Source organism: Uranotaenia lowii, chromosome 2 (assembly GCF_029784155.1).
Source record: "Uranotaenia lowii strain MFRU-FL chromosome 2, ASM2978415v1, whole genome shotgun sequence".
NCBI classification, from domain to species: Eukaryota; Metazoa; Arthropoda; class Insecta; order Diptera; family Culicidae; genus Uranotaenia; species Uranotaenia lowii.
In genome coordinates, this window is record NC_073692.1 from 280,309,863 (window position 1) to 280,330,627 (window position 20,765).

The 20,765-nt window shown below is 35.8% G+C and overlaps 1 protein-coding gene across 11 annotated transcripts in view; it reads left to right on the forward strand.

Moving 5' to 3' along the window:
* Window positions 1-19,820, forward strand: part of LOC129746575 (bcl-2-related ovarian killer protein-like) — a 157,328-nt gene extending 137,508 nt beyond the window's left edge. For all 11 annotated transcript variants that reach the window (XM_055740284.1, XM_055740283.1, XM_055740289.1 and 8 more), the window contains 3 exons: window positions 18,751-19,220; window positions 19,292-19,600; window positions 19,658-19,820. In XM_055740284.1, coding sequence (XP_055596259.1) covers window positions 18,774-19,220; window positions 19,292-19,600; window positions 19,658-19,810 — 909 coding nt within the window. In that variant the 5' untranslated portion in view covers window positions 18,751-18,773 and the 3' untranslated portion in view covers window positions 19,811-19,820. The remainder of the gene's footprint in view (window positions 1-18,750; window positions 19,221-19,291; window positions 19,601-19,657) is intronic.
* Window positions 19,821-20,765: the final 945 nt, after the last annotated feature.

Here is a 20,765-nt window from a genome sequence, read left to right on the forward strand (position 1 = left end):
GTACCGTAATCCGTGATAATATTGATCACTTTTTTCAATATTTTTCGATTATTTTTCCAGAAAGGGGAATGTGGCATGTTTCATATTTTTAAAACCAGTACTGGACTCCTATGAACATAAAACATGGTTGCAGAAATTTATTGGACTACTTTGAATTTGATTTAAAAATCGATTTCTTCGCTGTTCAGGAATTGATACTTTGGGGTTACATTGATCAGTCTCCATTTTCAAGTTTTCTTGATCATAAAGGATACAAAACACCTTCATAATTGTTTACAAATTCTAATTTAACAATTTCACCTGGCTTTTTGACGTTTTCTTTAAAAAAAATTATAATCGAAAAAAACAATGATGCTGCATACATCTAGGGGCAAAAATTATAATAATTGCAAAATAGTTTTAACTTCAAAATACAAATGAAATTTCACCTTCACATATTTCCCTAGGCCCTCCAACTATTTATATTTAAAATTTACTTCAAAGTTAATCATTTGATAGTATTCCAATCCATTTATCCAATAAGGGCTTACTCTTGGAAAATGTTCTTACTTTTTAAATAACAAAAATTTATCATTAAATGACTATAAGAATAGCACTATAACTGTACATATACAAAGAATAAAAGCTGTTCTTTCACATTCAACCACCCGTTTGCTTCTAAATGCGTTTTGATATCATCAGGAAAGCTGTTTTTTTGGCGAGCTTTGGAAAAATAGATATTTTAAGATTTTGAAATTGCACTTTTACTAACAGAAAACAATTTTAAGTACAAACCAATGTTTGTCTATATGATACTTGATTAATAGGCTTTCAAACGTAGAAAAAGTTTACAAAAATTCATCTATAGACTGAGTTATTGATGATAATGTGGAAAAAATTATTGATGGTCAAAGTTATCCCGGTGATCAAAGTTACCCCGTTTTACGGTAATCAATTTTATTTATGGGAAAGAATAGTCCATGAAAACTTTAATTACGATTTTTTCCATACACACATTAGTCCAATAAAAAATTAGATCGCCTGTTGGGCGATAATGCACCTCATTTTCGAATCGGCACCATTTTGATCGCGTGAACATATTTTGATGAAACTCGGTCAAGTACTAGTTCAAACATATTTACATCTTTTGGCAAAATTTCAAGTTTAAAAAAAAGTCAAAGATACTGTCACGACTTCAAGTCGACACGTCTCATCTCAGCGTAAACTTAACACTAACAGCAGTCCGATGGTATTTCGATGTCTAGAAACGTCATAGAAAACGATGTTCGAAAATTCAGTTTATTTCTAATAACAATAAGGTTAAAAGATGATGAATGTGAGCTTAGGATTAGAAGTTTTGCGCCATTTCTAAAAGATTTGCAAAATAATATTTATCTTTAAAGACACATGATAGTATTCCAATCCATTTATCCAATAAGGGCTTACTCTTGGAAAATGTTCTTACTTTTTAAATAACAAAAATTTATCATTAAATGACTATAAGAATAGCACTATAACTGTACATATACAAAGAATAAAAGCTGTTCTTTCACATTCAACCACCCGTTTGCTTCTAAATGCGTTTTGATATCATCAGGAAAGCTGTTTTTTTGGCGAGCTTTGGAAAAATAGATATTTTAAGATTTTGAAATTGCACTTTTACTAACAGAAAACAATTTTAAGTACAAACCAATGTTTGTCTATATGATACTTGATTAATAGGCTTTCAAACGTAGAAAAAGTTTACAAAAATTCATCTATAGACTGAGTTATTGATGATAATGTGGAAAAAATTATTGATGGTCAAAGTTATCCCGGTGATCAAAGTTACCCCGTTTTACGGTAATCAATTTTATTTATGGGAAAGAATAGTCCATGAAAACTTTAATTACGATTTTTTCCATACACACATTAGTCCAATAAAAAATTAGATCGCCTGTTGGGCGATAATGCACCTCATTTTCGAATCGGCACCATTTTGATCGCGTGAACATATTTTGATGAAACTCGGTCAAGTACTAGTTCAAACATATTTACATCTTTTGGCAAAATTTCAAGTTTAAAAAAAAGTCAAAGATACTGTCACGACTTCAAGTCGACACGTCTCATCTCAGCGTAAACTTAACACTAACAGCAGTCCGATGGTATTTCGATGTCTAGAAACGTCATAGAAAACGATGTTCGAAAATTCAGTTTATTTCTAATAACAATAAGGTTAAAAGATGATGAATGTGAGCTTAGGATTAGAAGTTTTGCGCCATTTCTAAAAGATTTGCAAAATAATATTTATCTTTAAAGACACATGATAGTATTCCAATCCATTTATCCAATAAGGGCTTACTCTTGGAAAATGTTCTTACTTTTTAAATAACAAAAATTTATCATTAAATGACTATAAGAATAGCACTATAACTGTACATATACAAAGAATAAAAGCTGTTCTTTCACATTCAACCACCCGTTTGCTTCTAAATGCGTTTTGATATCATCAGGAAAGCTGTTTTTTTGGCGAGCTTTGGAAAAATAGATATTTTAAGATTTTGAAATTGCACTTTTACTAACAGAAAACAATTTTAAGTACAAACCAATGTTTGTCTATATGATACTTGATTAATAGGCTTTCAAACGTAGAAAAAGTTTACAAAAATTCATCTATGGACTGAGTTATTGATGATAATGTGGAAAAAATTATTGATGGTCAAAGCTATCCCAGTGATCAAAGTTACCCCGTTTTACGGTAATCAATTTTATTTATGGGAAAGAATAGTCCATGAAAACTTTAATTACGATTTTTTCCATACACATATTAGTCCAATAAAAAATTAGATCGCCTGTTGGGCGATAATGCACCTCATTTTCGAATCGGCACCATTTTGATCGCGTGAACATATTTTGATGAAACTCGGTCAAGTACTAGTTCAAACATATTTACATCTTTTGGCAAAATTTCAAGTTTAAAAAAAAGTCAAAGATACTGTCACGACTTCAAGTCGACACGTCTCATCTCAGCGTAAACTTAACACTAACAGCAGTCCGATGGTATTTCGATGTCTAGAAACGTCATAGAAAACGATGTTCGAAAATTCAGTTTATTTCTAATAACAATAAGGTTAAAAGATGATGAATGTGAGCTTAGAATTAGAAGTTTTGCGCCATTTCTAAAAGATTTGCAAAATAATATTTATCTTCAAAGACACGTTTTTTGCCGTTAAAATCGCAGTTAAGATTTACATTAATTGTATAACAGTAAGTTGAAACGATAGAATATCGCACAGTGCAAATTTTGATTACAAAACATCATTTAAATTTACAGTAAGTAGTTCCGATAACTAGCAGCACGAGAACAAATAGTACAGCAATCGAGGTTAACCTCAGTAGAACGATCATACGATCAAGGTGATTTCCCTAAAATAAATAATATTATAGGTTTATACGATTAGTGATATAATCACAACAGGTACCATCTTTAACAAGCGTTTCTGGGCACTAAACACTTAAGGTGAAAGTGGAGTGGAGGAGTTAAACTATAAGGAGCAGTAAACGTAAGCAATTTCATACCTAGTTTTAAAACTATTCTGAATAATTGTAAATTTTACAGAAATATTTTAATACATCCTACGTATTGAAAATATTGGAATCATTTGCTTCCCGAAACTCCACAGATACAGTGACTTCAGCAAAGCAATCTCGAATTTCCCCTTTTTACGGGAGTTGCTATATCTTTTTTACAGTCATTGTACAGTACAAATTTTTTGGAACGTTAGTTGGGTAGTTGAACCAAATTGGGTGAAAAATTCATGATAAAATGTCAATAGAAACAGAAATATGGCAGCTTGTGAAATTTGGAATAGAGTGCTCTGCTTCACGTGATTTGATTCTTTTTGTAACGCAAATGTACCTACATATGTATATATTCTTCAAAGTTTCGTATCGGACCTCAGGACGTTGGAAGCCTGATTCATGCTTCCGAAAATCAATCATTTTCACTGAGCCATGCTTGACTACATTCAGAGCCAAAAAATCAAAGCAGTCAAATTTTCCTTCTTCAACCAAATCATACAATCATGCATGACAACGACGCTTCTGTATTTGAAACACTTTTGCGATACATGATGAAGTAAAAAAGGACGCAGACTATCAGCAACGAACGTCTCTGTGCCTAGAAGGACAAAATCATGACTAGGAAACCGCAATGAACTGTCCAGCATGTGCTACAGCTTTTTTGAACATGTGGTCCTGGTATTTATTCAGATTTTTCCTTTTGAAACATTAATGATCGTCTATCAATAACGAGCATTATCAACAATGATGCGAGGATAGACGTTCGGGAATGATTGAGGGAGCGACGTTCAAAATGTTTCACCAAGTATGCCGATCACCGTCGATTAGCCACGTGACGAATAGCAACGGTAGCCTCCGGTGGGGCATGGTATATCTTCTTGTATCAAGTTAGTGTTGATTTTCGACATATATTCAATGGGTACTTTTACCACGTGCGTATCACAGCACTCGGAGGTAGCATCATTCTAGCTAGAAACCATTCCTGATTGCTTTTCTTGAGCGATTTTCCGACCACTGGCCTGATTCAATCGTTTCAACACTTTGTGTTGTTAATAACTTTTGGAATGGAAATTGATGAAGCTTCCTAGTAATTTAATATATATGCGTACAAAATTTGGTAACAATATGTCAAGTAGTTTTTAAGATAGAGTCTAATACAGAAGCTTATTGACAAAATATCTTGGGCAGGTTCGAGAAAAATCCAGGAAAATCCCAGCGGGCGACCCAAAAATAGCTAAAATTTAGCCAGGTATTATACCAAAGTTCATATGGTAAACCGTTTAAGAAGTCCTAAAGGATCTAATAGCGAAATAAAATTGTGAAGATATGATGTGAGATGTGAAGGTTATTGGTTTCATGGAGTTAGGTTTTATCAAGCGCAATCTGATAATTGCAATACGTGAAGAATTAAAAAAAACTTAATTTTTTGAATAGTTCATCTAACTGACTTATAAACAGGCCTAACGTCGTTTCTACAATGTAAAAGAGGTGCCAACTGGTAAAATAAACATAATACGGTGGATAAATCGTGCGCTTTATATTGGGACCGCTAGCGGGGAGAAACTTTGAAAAATGGAAAATCGCGGCTATTTCTCCAATATTCAAATCGGTAAATGCGCACAACGTCGAAAATCACCGTCCCATCTAAATGTTGAATTCTATCTTCAAAGTATACGAAGCTTTAATGCAAGAAAGAGTGTACGCCGCCGTTAAACCTTTCATATCCGAATCACAACATGGCTTTGTGAAAAAGAGGTCGACTGTTAGCAACTTGATGTGCTACGTAAGCTCTATTTATATCGATTTTGCAAAAGCTTCCGATCGAGTCCCGCACGATTTACTTATCAGAAAGTGGGACCGACTTGGTTTTCCAACTTGGTCGCTCGAGTGGATCATGTCGTATCTCACAAATCACCGCGCTTTCACGAAAATTAATAGGTCACGATCTGGTATATTCGAAACCCCGTCAGGAGTACTCCAAGGAAGCCACCTCGGACCGCTACTTTTCATTACATTTGTAAATGATCTATGTGAAACACTCCACACTGACAAACTCCTCTATGCTGACGATCTAAAGCTTTTTAGGAGGATTCAAAGTAGTATAGATTGTATGGCACTGCAAGCTGATATCGCTAGGCTAGAAAGCTGGTGTCGCTTGAACGGGATGCAGGCTAATGCAATAAAAAATGCGAGAGAATTTTACCCGCTCACGAAACATCGTCAATTTTCGCAACAGCCTATCTGAAAGTTATCTGGAAAACGTGAAGTCCATATTAGATCTCGGAGTACAGATTGATAACAGGCTCACATTTGCTGAAAATATTGCAATTACTTCCGCAAAAGGTTTTTCTGCATTAGGATTTCTGCGTCGAAATACCGAGGATTTTGACGACATCTATACGTTGAACGCTGTTTACTGCGCATCAGCACGTAGCATTATGGAATACGCTGTTCAGATATGGGCTCCTTTTCAGAGCACACAGTGTTACCGCCTTGAACGAGTTCAGCGTAGTTTTATAAGGTATGCTTTACGACGCCTTTCCTGGACTGAATCGCTTCGTCTTCCGTCTTACGAACAAAGATGTGCCCTTGTAAATCTGGCCACGCTTGAAAAACATCGTACCGAACATCAGCAAACCTATATTTTTGACACCCTGACTCATCGTGTGGACTCTTCTTACATACTCCAGCGTGTCAATTTATACGTTTCTCTAGATACCTTACCACCGTACTGCGTATGGTCGAAACACCCCAATCGACAAATGCTATGAACGTTTCAATGTAGTGTAATGTTTGTTGGCGAGTCTCGCTTGAATGTTCCGGAGATAAACAAGAAGAAAAAATTGAAAAATTGATGTCTAGTACATACTTGGCCAGATGGTCAGACCAAGTATGTACTAAGCATCAAATTTTTCATCTGACCATCACCTCGTCCTTGGTGAGATACGACAGAGAGTTGCGCATGTCCAACGGCGCGAGGAGAAAGTCGGGTTTCGATACGACGTCCGCCGGTTGGAGAATCCAGTGGTGAAAAGGCCATACGTTGAACAGCTATTTACTTTAATTTCACACCGTACTTTGTTTACTTTAAAAAATTGTTTTCTTATAAGCTCCATGGATATGTATAAAACAAACAGTTTTTACGATGAAAAAAATTTTAATATTCACACTAGTGCACTCGTGTTTCGACATTGCCTAGCTTTGAGAAAAACCGGAACAGGTTTACGAAAACCGGAAACAGTGCCCCGTCTGTTTGTCTGTGCTAATACCTTGTACAACTTTCGATAACCTTTGACGTCTTTACCACTAAAGGCAGCTTGAATATCGTGATTCTTGGCGAAATATTAATAAGACTGCCCTTAGCTCTGCCCTTAATCGATCACATTCAAATACAATACGACACTCGCTATGATCCTCGCGAAGTTCATAATAGAACGAAAGAAAACAAATTGTGTTGAAATGTTCAGTACTCGTGCATGTAAAAATATTTATGAACGTGATCCATTGAGTTTATCAAAATCACACAAAGAAACGAAAAACACAGCAGTGCTAAAACCCAAAAAAATATCAAACTCATTACAAAACTAGGAAAATTCAAAAATAAATGTAGCATGTAAAATGCTTACAATAACTTTCAGCAACAGATTTGAAACAAATCGTAACACATTGTTTAACACATCTTCAGTGAACCGTTAGCTTCCAACGCCAACACAATGCTTATGGTGCTGCCGCTCTGCGAGTTGGGATTTAAGCTTTGCAGTTTTTTAGGACCGATAGGACCTGCTTCCAGCCTACAGAGTGTGACAAGATAAGAGAACTTGAACATGCGTTTCCATGTCATACATGAAAAACAAGCCACCCGATTAGATTAAATGGCTCCAATCCTTAGGAGAGATAAGTAACGCAACATACAAACGTCTGCCAGCCTCCTGGGCAACTGTCACTTTAGTCTCGGCGTGGTCAATAAGCTTGGCCCGAAGGGTGTATCAATTATGTTTGCTTAGAAAACAGACGACAACATATGTATGTACACTAGACTAGTTCACTTTTCGGCTTTTTTCGCTGATCACAACGCCACTTACAGGGTTTGATCCTCATTCATTTTCAAGTACTCTGGCCAAATTTGAGCTCATTCGAGTAAGTTTCCAGCGTGCGCTAAGAGTTTTATTGAAAAAAGTCCATTTTTTGGAAAATTTCCGTAGATGTGTTCTAGCAAGCTGTTGTTAATATAAAATGATAATTTTATAGAGCTCGGTGATTGGTATGACAAGCATTCGTATGGACCTGTTTTAGATAATTGACTAAATCAAACCGAAAAAAATTAAAAATTTATAAACTACCAACTTTTACAGAAAATTTACTTACAAGTTGAGAGCTTAAAATCAGTAGTAAATAGAAAAAAAATATTTTCGATATAAACTTTTCATAAAAAGATAGCCTTATTTATAACCTTTAATTTGATGTATAACACTTAATGATCGCAAGAGTGCTAGCAAAGTTATTCAAATATCTATGCAACAAATTTGATTTTATAAAATATTTTTCATTCAAGTTTGCTCCACACCAACTTGTGCACAAGAAAGGATATTTTATTCAATCAAGTACCCCATGACGGGGCCAGGAGTTAAAAAAGCGCGCGCTTTGATCAAGTTGTAAGCAAGTCCTCTTGATGCCACGTTTTGCAGGTTGCATGATGCTAAAACTTGAATGGAGACAACATTATGATTCAAAGAATGTGATGTGAATGTTTGAATATCTTTGCTTGTACTGTTGCGATAATTAAGTGTTATACATCAAATTAAAGGTTATATATAAGGCTATCTTTTTATGAAAAGTTTATATCGAAAATATTTTTTTTCTATTTACTACTGATTTTAAGCTCTTAACTTGTAAGTAAATTTTCTGTGAAAGTTGATAGTTTATGAATTTTTAAATTTTTCCGGTTTGATTTAGTCTATTATCTAAAACAGGTCCATACGAATGCTTGTCATACCAATCACCGAGCTCTATAAAATTATCATTTTATATTAACAACAGCTTGCTAGAACACATCTACGAAAATTTTCCCGAAAAATTGACTTTTTTCAATAAAACTTCTAGCGCACGCTGGAAACTTACTCAAATGAGCTCAAATTCGGCCAGAGTTCTTGAAAATGAATGAGGATCAAACCCTGTAAGTGGCGTTGTGATCAGCGAAAAAAGCCGAAAAGTGAACTAGTCTAATGTACACAGCACATTCAAACTCTGACCCACCGATACGAATGGGCCGCGGAAGGCGACCGAACCGCGTTTAATATAAACATTGGTGGGCGCGGTTTAGCTGATTGGCCACGCACCGACAGATCTCTCAACCCTTTGCATATTCTTTGGCGGATCAGGATTCGCAGCTTCCAGCCCACCAAGTTAGGCCAGCCCAGGCCGATCATGTTTGACGAAATTCTACGTGGGCTGGGAACCGTGAAATACATTTGCACATCGGTCTCTAGATAGAAGATTAAGGTGTTATAATAAAAAGACTCAGTATATTAGCTTAACATCTAATCTAATTTTCTAATTTTCTAATTTTTTTTTTAAATATCTGGTCCTTGAACCAGTTGTTATCTTTAAATTTTGGTTTGGTTTTAATTTTAGGAAAAATAATACAGATTTTATGATTTGTTTAAGGAAATTTAATTTTATTCTTTATTTCATCACCGTGCACTGCACAGCGGACAAGTGGTTGAGAAAATTAAATATTTATATCCCTTCGGCAAAGAGAGTAATGGTTTGCTTGAATGAGATTAATCAAGTAGATAAAATGCAGCATTCAAATAAGATAAGATCTTAATCACGCCATAATTATAGACGAAGCTCCCAATAACATCATTTTGTACTAAATATATGTAGATATGTAGCTATACTCAAGTAACTGATATTATGATGTGGAAATGAATGTAGCTTGATGGTTAACTTCTTAAGCTCGGTTTACAGTTCAAGTGAAAATGAACGTGAAAAAATCTTACTTTATCACTAACTCAAAAATGCGATACAACTAGCATGTTTAACGTGGTGGAATCGATGGGTAATGATTGAGAGATGAAATTCCAGCCAGTGTTCCGAAAATCAATCAAAACAAACACTCAGGATGCGTTTCTTGTTGGAAACATTCTGATTGTATAATCATTATACATATAATACATACATTAGAGTAAAGTGGGGCAAGAGTACGCAGGCGGAAAGAGTACGCACTAGGCTTTTACAGTAAACGACAACACTGAAACTAGCAACACTGTACCGGTTTGACAGGTCATCGAGTCAGCTGATCATATGTGTTTTTGTTTATGGTTTGGTTCGCGCACGTCGGAGAAATGAGATAAGTTTTAGTTTTTCCAATTTTTATGTAATTTTATGCGTATTTGGAAACATTATTACGCTTCGTGGAAATTCGCTCATCAAATCTGCATACGTGACAAAGGACACGTTATTAATATAGATTAAATCTGTGGAACACTCATGCCAGGATATGATCGGAATATTTAGCACTTTTAGCTTTTTTTCACAAATGGTCGTAGGGGGCAAGAGTACGCACGTTTGGTGGGGCAAGAGTACGCGTTGGTTTCCTTCGTCTTTTTGATAGCATTTGGAAAGCTAACCCAAAGAATAATCATGTTTTCAATAATCAGGACGTACAAAGGGAAAACCAGCCGGAAGATTTGCTCTCCGGAGTTGCTGGAAAACGCCAGGTTGAAGGACGGAGGATCGAAGCGCCGGATTGCTGAAAGCCTCGGGACTTCGGAATCAACCTTGCGTAAACGCCTTAAGAAGGTAATCAACAGAAGATATTTTTGTATTGAATTGTGAAAAACAATCATTTTTCTCGACCAGGGATTCGGTGCTGATAGTCATGGACAATTCACTTCTGTTTTTACCCCTCAGCAGTCAGAGGATCTCGTAAATCACTGCAGAGCGCTGCACAGTGCTTTTTACGGTCTGACTTTCAGTGATTTGCGTCACTTCGCCTTTGCCTTAGCTGAAGCGAACAGCGTTACTCATAAAAACACTGTTTTATTTTAACTATTCGCGATTTCGAAGCTAATTTTTGACAGGTCGTGTGTGTGCAAGAAAATGTAAACAAACGGGTGGAAATACTAGCTTCTAATAAATCATTATTTTCTTTGATTTGGTTAGGATTTTCAGAAAATGACGGATACAAATTTGAAGTAGAAGGTTCAGAGATTAATGTGAGCTATAGAAGAAAATGTGTATGTGCCGTGAAGCATCGCAAATCGACAACAAAAAAGGTCAATTTTTTACTACTGCAAAAACTATTCTGAGTATTTCACATATTTTTGAATGAAAACTCGAGCCAAATGCACATTTTCAATTGCAGTTTGTTAAAAGAGAAGTCAATTAACGTTCCTTTAAAATTTTGGAAAGACCCAACAATTGGTAAGCTAGAATTTTTTATTCAAAAAAACATACATTTCTGCTATTTTCTATTAGCCATCGTTCAATTGCCATCGTTCAATATGGTTATAACATGTTTTGTATTTTTATCGGACCTCATGATCTCATTTTTTTTTGGGAAATTTTATTGAAAATTATATTTATACAACCACTAGCCGTAGAAAATTTTAAATTAAAACTTAACATTTTATACTGTCTTAGGCTGAAACTATTTAAATTTTTATATAACGTATTTATTAAATGAAACAACTGAACCAAATCCAATAGTTATAGTTTAAAGTAACAACGAGAAAATCGTTCTTTTATACAGACCAACGAGAAACGCATAAAGTTTAATACAAAGATATGATAAAAAAAAATATACACTAAGGTCTTTTTTTACGCGGTTTGATTTTGCTCAGTTTTTCTAACACGGCTTCTTTTTACGCGGTTTTTTTGCCATGGATATGATTCTTTTACACGGCTCTCGCGAATCAACACGTTTTTTGAGCGAAAATATTTCAAGTCCTATACGTAAGAGACGGAATTCATACCGCGTAAAAAAAGACCTTAGAGATTATTGGAAAAAATTAAAAGCTATGAAAATGGACGAAAAAATTGATTCATATGGGGGCCATTCAGATACCACGTGGACAGAAAAATGAGATTTTTTACCCCCTCCTCTCCCTCCGTGGCCAAGCGTGGACATTTGGCAAACCCCTACCTCCCTCCCCGGATGTCCACGTGGACAGATTTGAAATTGTTTTTTTTCCTAAATCTGATTCGAAATAATTATAATTATTATTAATTTATAAATTATCATTCAAGTGGCTACTAGTTGCTTAACCTTAAACTGGAAAGCTTTGCAATTTTAAAATTTTGATTGTAACATCTTAATATTTATTCACCTTTAGAAAATATTTTGAAAGTAAGTATGTCCACGTGGACATTACCCAAAACCCTACCCCCTTCTCCGTAAACATTTCCATATCCCCTCATCCAACCTAAGTTGTCCAGGTGGTATCTGAACAGCCCCATGTTAGTTTTCTCTGACCAACTGACTATTTTAAAATGGAACTATATCTGATAGAATTGACTCTCCTACCAGGCTAATTTATTCAAATTTAATTGAAAACAAACTCCAATTTTTCAAAGGAGTGTTTTTTTTTCATAATCATTTGGATTTATGGAAACTTAACTCGAAGCAATGTAAAGTCGTCTATAATTTATCGTTCACCCAGAATGTTGCTCACGCAACATCGTACTACCCCAGATGGCAGCAGCGCAGCTTCGAAACAGCGGATTGTTTATGAAATAAAGGTTTTGTTTTGTTTAATAAACGATTATAATGATTCAAGACCTCACTTACACCGGACCAGAATGGAATACAATGAGCTTATCATATGCGTACTCTTGCCCCACCTCATGCGTACTCTTGCCCCACTGGTGGGGTAAGAGTACGCTTTGGTAATTTTTGAAAAATATGATTTTTTATCAATGTTTACAAACATAATCAAAACTTTTTGCGTCATACAATCAAGGTTAAGAGCCTTACTTTAATTTGGTTGAATTACTATAATCGATACTTTGTTCTTTGAAGAGATACAATAAGTACACAACTAAGTGCGTACTCTTGCCCCACTTTACTCTATACTATAATGGGATATCGCCTCTCGCAACTGCTTCGCCTGACTGGTATGCAATCTCGATCAGCGCTCTACTCAGCATTGCAAACCGAGTCGCATCATTCAGAATCATCGGTTTTGCAAACATCGCCTATCGGAGATGAGTGAGATACAAACTGATCCATTCTGAATGTCGCTCACTCAGTATCTGCTTTACTTATTTGTAATTCCAAAATTTTTTCGCAGGACGAGAAAAATCAAACAGTTGAGCGGGACACCGTAGATTCTCAGTAATTTTAACGTAACGGACAACAATTTAATAAGAGAACTTGTTAAAATTTAAAACACGGCGGAAGTGAACATTTTTTCCTCACAAACACAACTGCGATTTGATTTTGTTCATACTGATGTTAAAAAACGTTGTAAAAATTTAGAAAAATATTAATTTGCTATGCTTAAAATCAAACAACATTCGCTAATAATACCAATAGAGCCTTCAAATGTAGTGGTTAAATAAAAAAAAAAAAAACATTCGCTAATGATCGCTTTCGTGTATCACTCACTCACTGCCTGATCCATTCACTCCTGATCGAAGACCAACATGATTCGCCGTATGCATCGCGCATTGGTGAGATTCCAATTTGATGATGGTGCTGCACTGTTTTGACAGCAAGCATCGTGCGAGGTGATCTGTATTTTAGCGATGAATTGAACGATCGATGATCGGATAGGTTCAGTAGCAATCAATAACAAAACCCGACCGCTGTACGTTCAGTTGCGAAGTGCAATCAGAAACATTCAATGAAAATGAGTGATTTTCGGAACACTGATTCCAGCCGGACCTTATAAAGCATGGATCACGTTAAATCTGAACGCATTTAAACGGGTCTATCTCAGAGCTCTGTAAACGAAATAAAAATGTTTTATACTCAAAATGTAGGTCTTTTATTGCACTTTAAAGAAAAAATAACAAGAAAATTATTTCGATGTGTTTTTGATGAAATTTCGAACTTTTCGTCGAGTACTACTCATCATAGTTTGGACCCATCTCTTCATCTCTGTTGCATCCCGAGTCGTCCTACCATTCTTCTTCATCTTCTGCTTGACTTGCCCAAAATTTTCTATAGGGCGGAATTGAGGGCAGTTGGGTGGGTTGATGTCCTTTTCGACAAAATCCATCCGTTGTCCCGATACCACTGTAGTACCACTTTGCTGTAGTGGCAGCTTGCCAAATCTGGCGAAAACTTTACTGGTCCTTTGTGAGATCTTATGTACGAAAAAAAAAAAACGTTTTTCAGGCACCCCTTTTTGTACATTTCGGAGTCCATGATCTTGTTTTTCACAAAAACCGGAGTTTTTCGTCCGCAGCTGCAAATACCTTGCCAGATCAAACACTTTCTTGCAAACTTATCGGCAAAAACGAATTTGAACTTGGCGGGGACATCACCCCGACCAGTGGCTGTGTACAATTTTTGGCCAGGAAGCCGCCCAAAATCCATCTTCACGTACGTTTCGTCATCCATGAGGATGTATCCGTCGTACTTCGTTAGAACCTTGTTGTATAACTTCCGGGCAAGGCCGTGCGAACGGGGGGGGTTTTAGGGGTTAAACCCCCCCATGAAGGTTTTTTCCAAGTAAAATTTCCACCGTAGCAACGGAAGATAACATGATCTTCAAACGTATTTAAAAATAAGCGTTAACAAGCAAGTCAGAAATTTTTTTCGCCTCCGGCGGAATTTCTCCACTAATCACACTTGGCTTGAGGCATTTCGATCTACGACACTATTTGCCGTTCACGAATTGAAACTAACTTTAATCGTAGATTTCAATTTTCAGTTCAATCAACCTTTTGTATTGAAACATAAAACTTGATACAAACAAACCCTACCTTGTCTTTTGCAATGAATTAAAACGGTTATTTAAACTAATTTGAGTGCCCCGAATCTAAATATGCAATTATTTCTATCAGCTTTTGTTACTGAAATGACTTTTGAAAATAAGTAAAAATCATTTGACAAATTTCTGCAGTTCTTTTTTCACAAAAACTCAAATCAAAAACATATTATTTAAAAATAAAAGCTTCATATGAATTATCAATTTTAAACAAAATCAAGTTTTTTTACGCTTTCTGCTGATGTGTCAAAGATACTTGTAATGTTATGTTTCAATTTTTTTTAAACTGATGAATTTTACTTATTAGATCTTGCATCATTATCATCAAAATATTTTTCCTTAATTGGATGAACTATGATAAACTAAATCAGAATCAGATTTTTCATATATGTAGGCTTGTTAGTTAATCAGTTATCAGTTATGTTTGATTTCACTTAAAACTGATACATGTTTAAACTCCTTATCATTTCATATTTTCTTTTCATTTTCGAATAAATTTACAAAATTTTATAGTACAGCTTTTTTCAATTTTATTATTAACTTTAAAGTCAAACTTTTTAAATTTTTAGAAATATTTGTAACAAATTTGTCTTTGTTTTTTAATTCTGAATTTTCGTTTTCTTGAAACATAAGCCTTTAACTCCGACTTTTTAATAAGAAAACATAGTTTCTATCTTCTGTTCTTTCTAGGAGCCAATATTTCAATCGAAAGTGACAAAATACTCAGAGCTTGTAATTTAAAGCTTAAAACCTGCGATGGAAAAATTTAAAAAAAATCTTATTAATAAATTTTATTTGAAATCTTGTTTGTTGGATCGATCATGATTTTTAAATTAATCTCAAAAGTTTGAGAAATTGTTTTAAGTTGCAACAGCAAGTTATTATTTAAGCTTCAAAAATTAACTTTTTAAGCCGTTTATTTGAATACCTGAAGGATTTTACGTTATAAAAGGTTTAATTTCTGGCTTCTATAACTGGAACTTTTAAAATAAATCTAAATATATTCTTTATATGTTCTTTATTTTTTATCTTACTAAATTGAACTTTCAAACATTGAATGAATTCTGTTCAAAATTCATTTCTTCTTTAGTAATTGGTAATTTACATTTCAAATCGCGATTAAATATTTTTTGTTCAAATTAAAGAAAAAAACAGCGGAATTTTTTATGAAATTTTCAGTTAAAGATGAGGAAAATAATTTTGAGTTATGATGAATAACAACTTTTATCATTTTTCTAACAACTAATAGTGGTAAGTTTTGCACCAGATTGGACATTTATTGAAAAATCAAATTTGTTTTAAACTCGGTATTTTGGAAATGTTTATTTTAAATTTGCTAAGACATTCTTTTGAAACAAATTTTTTTTACTTATCGACAATTTTAAACTTTCATTTTAATATGTTTCGAAAATTTTGTTTTTTCATCAGTTTTTTTTTAGTTTGTGTGTTAATCATGAGTGAGAAACGGTGTAAGAAATCCTTTTTCTTTTTATTGATTAATTTTGGTATTTTATTATTTTTATCTAAATTTGAATTTCGAAAACCCCCCCCATTAACGGGTCCTTCGCACGGGCCTGCTTCCGGGCACGTCCTTTGGCTTCTACATTCTTCTTCGATGTCTGGTTTGGTTGCTTACTGGCCCGATAAGATCGTATTCCTTCGCGCAGACGAATCCTCCTGATGGTGCACCGGTCGGCATTGAATTTCTTAGTCTGACTGTCCTGGGTTTACCTTGATCGTTCTCAACACCTTCAAACGCAGTTTCCGATCCTTAGATCCACTATAACGCTTTGTATGAATCTGCCGATCTATAGTATGTTTTTCACGGAAACGTTTGAGAACGCTGCACACGGTCGATTTGACCATCTTTACAGATTTCCCGATTTTTGAACCCGACACACTGATAGAGGAAACATTTCCGAAAAAATTACCATCAAAACATTCCAGATCCAACAACTAGGAGCGCTATGGTATAATAAACAGTGCGTCCAGATTTAGATAGATCCATGCTTTAGAACTGTTTTTATCTCGATTCCCCCGGTTTTCACCGCGGAAATTTATCATGGAGGGGGGATCGGAATAAAAACAGCTCTATCAGGTTTTAAAAAACGAGTCCGGCTGGAATTTTATATTTCAACCATTCCCCATCGATTCCACCATGTTACAAAACCTAGTTTCGTCGCGTTGTTAGGTTATTGACGAAATAAGATTTTCACGTTCGTTGTGACGCGAAGTGTAAATCGGCCTTTACTGTGAAGTAAGGATTTTCTTTACTTTTTTTTGTGTTTTATTTATGGATACTTACCTAACACATGATACTGACATTCGTATCAGGTGACTTTAAATTTAACAGAAGTTTGTAGACTTTACCCTTGTTATTCAATGCTATAAACGACTTTTCATTACGTTCTTCGTTTTTCATGATTTGAAAAACTTTTCCCATGATATTGTATTTCTTACGAGCAATTCTTTGTATCCGTGACAGTCGGTCAAAATGTGTTACACAGTGGTTTGTAAGGGGAAAAGTTCATATAACTCCCCATGTAACTAAAACGCGCCACTCGGGTTTTCAAGAGCCTGTAACATTTTAAGCCCGTAAAATACCACCAATTTGTTATTAGAGCTGTGATTTCTCATGGCAAGTATGAATTTCTTCTTACCCCTTTCCTTCCCACGAGGTTTTTCAAGTTTTAAAAATAGAAATATTGATTTACAACTTATGTTCTACAACAAAAGATGTATAATTTTAGGCTACTTTAATGATCCATTCGATAAATTTGAATTTTGAGGTGGATCAAACATGCTCCATTGGGAAGATAACAACACATAGGGTGCAAATGAAAAACAAGAAATAACTGCAAAAAAACATGGAATTTCATCACTTCATTCATCACAAACAAAAACGATCCTATTTGGTTAAAAATCTCATTGGTATACCCTTTCCTCGAAAGTCTAATTATATTAAAATTGACACATGGCCGACATGACACTTTGCCTCAGAAAAACAAAACATGCCGTTTTTCGAAAAAATCAAGAACTTTTGCCCCTGAGTTGTAGAAATTTTAGAAATTAATTTTTCCCTCATTCCGTTGTAAATTTTAGGACACTTTCAATAATGTGTCACCAAGCAAATAAATATGAATAAGACACTATTTTTCTGATACATCGATACAGGAGAATCTAAACTACGATTTTATGTTAAGAACTTAACTATCTGAAATATGTTTTTTATGGTATTTTTTATCACGGCCCATATGTTCGTTATAACGCGTTAATCTTAAAATGCAGAAAATGGCATTAAATTTTCAAAGCGGCCTATTTTCATTGAAGGCAAACAAATATTGAAAAAACAATTTTTTGAGCGTAAATGATGTACAAAAATCCAACTTTTAATTTTTTTTAGACTTTTTTATTTTTCCCCCAGTCAAACTGTGTTTTAGTATTAGTGTATTTAGTATGAATGATCCGTGAAATACTAATGCAAACAAGCAAGATTTTTAGAATAATCTGGCACTTATGGATCATATTCGAAGCATTAAAATATCAGATAATCAAAATAGTTATTAAAGCAAAAAGTGAATTGTTTCAGCACGAGTTAAGTGCTGAAACTCCGAATTTTTAACGAGTTGCAATTATAGGCTTATTTGGAAAATTTCCATTAAAATCCATTAATCAACCTGCAAGAAGCATCTCAACGAATAACCGCATGTTGAAGACAACGCCGATGACAGAAAATATCTAATTTCAGCTTGTTTTGTTATCTCAAAGACATGGATGACCAAAACATTCATCAAAATAGCTATTTTGAAGCTAGCGCAAAATAAATATCATTATGAAAATTTCGCATCATGGATTCGCCTGTGGGCTTTTTATATACAATGAAAGAAAAAAATACTTGCATAAATTCGGGGGATTTAAACAGTCAAAAACCTCGTAGCCTGCGGACCAACATGATCACCCCTAATGTACATAATTTTATTATTTGATTCATTGTATAATTTTTAAATTTTTCATAATACTCATTCGAGTTTTATCATTTTGTACATATTATTCCGATGCTTTATTTGAAATTGTTACATTTTCTTCGAATTGTTTTACTAGTCAATTTATGCAAAAAATATATTTAATTCATCGAGATTCATATAGACAAAATGGATTTCGGCGGATTAATGATATGCAGTTGTGAGACTCAAGATCTTTGTTATTTTTTCATGAAGTGAAAAGCAAATATATAATCCTCAATACGATTTACTTCTGTTCATTCCAGGCACCTTCCAAAAGAGCGCAAAAATGCTAGCAAACGAATCTCCGCCCAATCACAACCACCACCAAATCCTCTCGGATCGACTGAGCGCACCCGTTTTGGCCCGACGGAAGTTCAGTTTTCCGGCAAACTTCCACTCCACCATTGTGCTGAGTGGGGATGATCGCCTCGGTTCCCTAAATCCCTCCGGATCTCTTCAACCCAACAGTGCAGCTTCGTCAGCCCGACGTCGACTGAGCAACGTCAGCGATGTCGTCACCCGGAAGCTATCGAGCACCATCGGCTGGAAACAGCCAGTTCTTCCCTCGCAGGACATCATCACCCAGGGAAAATGCCTCTGCGGCCAGTACATCCGATGTAGACTGAAAAAATCCGGAGTCTTCAATCGCAAGTTGGGCCTCCAACGAATAAGGAGCATCGTCGGAACGCCTTCTATACACGTGGTGCGAGAAGTGTTCCCAGCGTTATTGAGTGTAACGTATAACATATTTTTATTAATTAGCATAATATGATAATTAGATAAAGCTTTTTCTGCATGCAACAGGTGGGCGATGAGCTGGAGCGGATGTACCCGCGGGTTTACAGCGGAGTGGCTCGGCAGTTGACTCGATACGGGCGAGGCGAGCTCAAAACCCCGGACATGGCACCCCTGCTGCTGAGTGCGATCGGTCGAGATCTGTTCAAGAGCGAAATAACCTGGGCAAAGGTGGTGGCCCTTTTCGCCATTGCCGGTGGGCTTTCGGTAGATTGCGTTCGACAGGGACATCCGGACTATCTACCAAAGCTAATCGAAGGCGTTGCGGAAGTCATCGAAGATGAGCTGGTGACGTGGATTTCCGAGAACGGAGGCTGGGTAGGATGCATGGATTTGATTTCTATTGGATTACAACTAATTCATCTTATTTTTCAGGTCGGTTTAGCCAATAAAGTTCGACCTCAACAAGAAGAGGTGACCTTTTCTGGTCGGTGTTTCGTGGGCGCAGGTCTAGTGATATGTTTATTTTTATTTGTATTTCTCCTGAAAACATTAGGGTTGTATTTATTTCCAAATATATTCTTGTAGAAAAATAAAACTCTTATTGATTTCATCGAAGATAACATCCTTTCCAATATATCAGGAAAGTATCGAGCTTGTCTCAAAGTAAAAAAAAAAACAAAGAATTTAAATTAAAATCAGAATGAGTCCGTTGTCCGTTGGCCTAACACTGGAGATAGGAGAACACAAGACACAGTGCGGACAAGTCCTGCTTTACTCTGGCATACGAGGAGAACATGTTACTCGTGAACGAGGAGTTGGTTTCCTGTTAAGCCCGCAGGCCCATGCCGCGCTCATAAGATGGGAACCGATAAACGAAAGAATAATCATAGCCAGAATTAGAACACGGGTTAGAAACCTTACAGTGCAGTGGTCCAGTGTTATGCGCCAACTGACGTTGCCGATTTGCAAGAGAAAAAATAGTTTCTTAATCAACTGAACAGCGTGTTTGAAAAAATTCCGAAGGGTGACATTCAAATCCACTTAAGCGACTTCAACGCAAAGATTGTTTCCGATAATCAGGACTTTGAGCGCATCATGGGGCGCTATGGTCTAGGACAGATGAGCAAATACGAAGAGCTGTTTGTAGAATTTTGTGGCAACAACAACATGGTGATCGGTGGATCGCTCTTCCCCCATCGACCATGGTGCTGCAGCACATAAGGTCACTTGGGTATCCCGAGACGACCGAACAGAAAATAAAATTGATCACATCTGCATCAGCCGAAAATGTAGAGGGAGCCTTCTTGATGTCCACAACAAACGAAACGCAGACATTTCATCTGACCATAACCTCGTGCTTGGCGAGATACGAGATACGACTGAGAGTTGCGCGTGTCCAACGGCGCGAGGAGAAATTTGTGTCGATACGACGTCCGCCGGTTGGAGAATCCAGAGGCGAAAAGGGTATACGTCGACAACTTGAATCTCGAGCCTCGAAACTGCCGACAGACGGAACAGTCGAAGAACAGTGGTGTGGAAT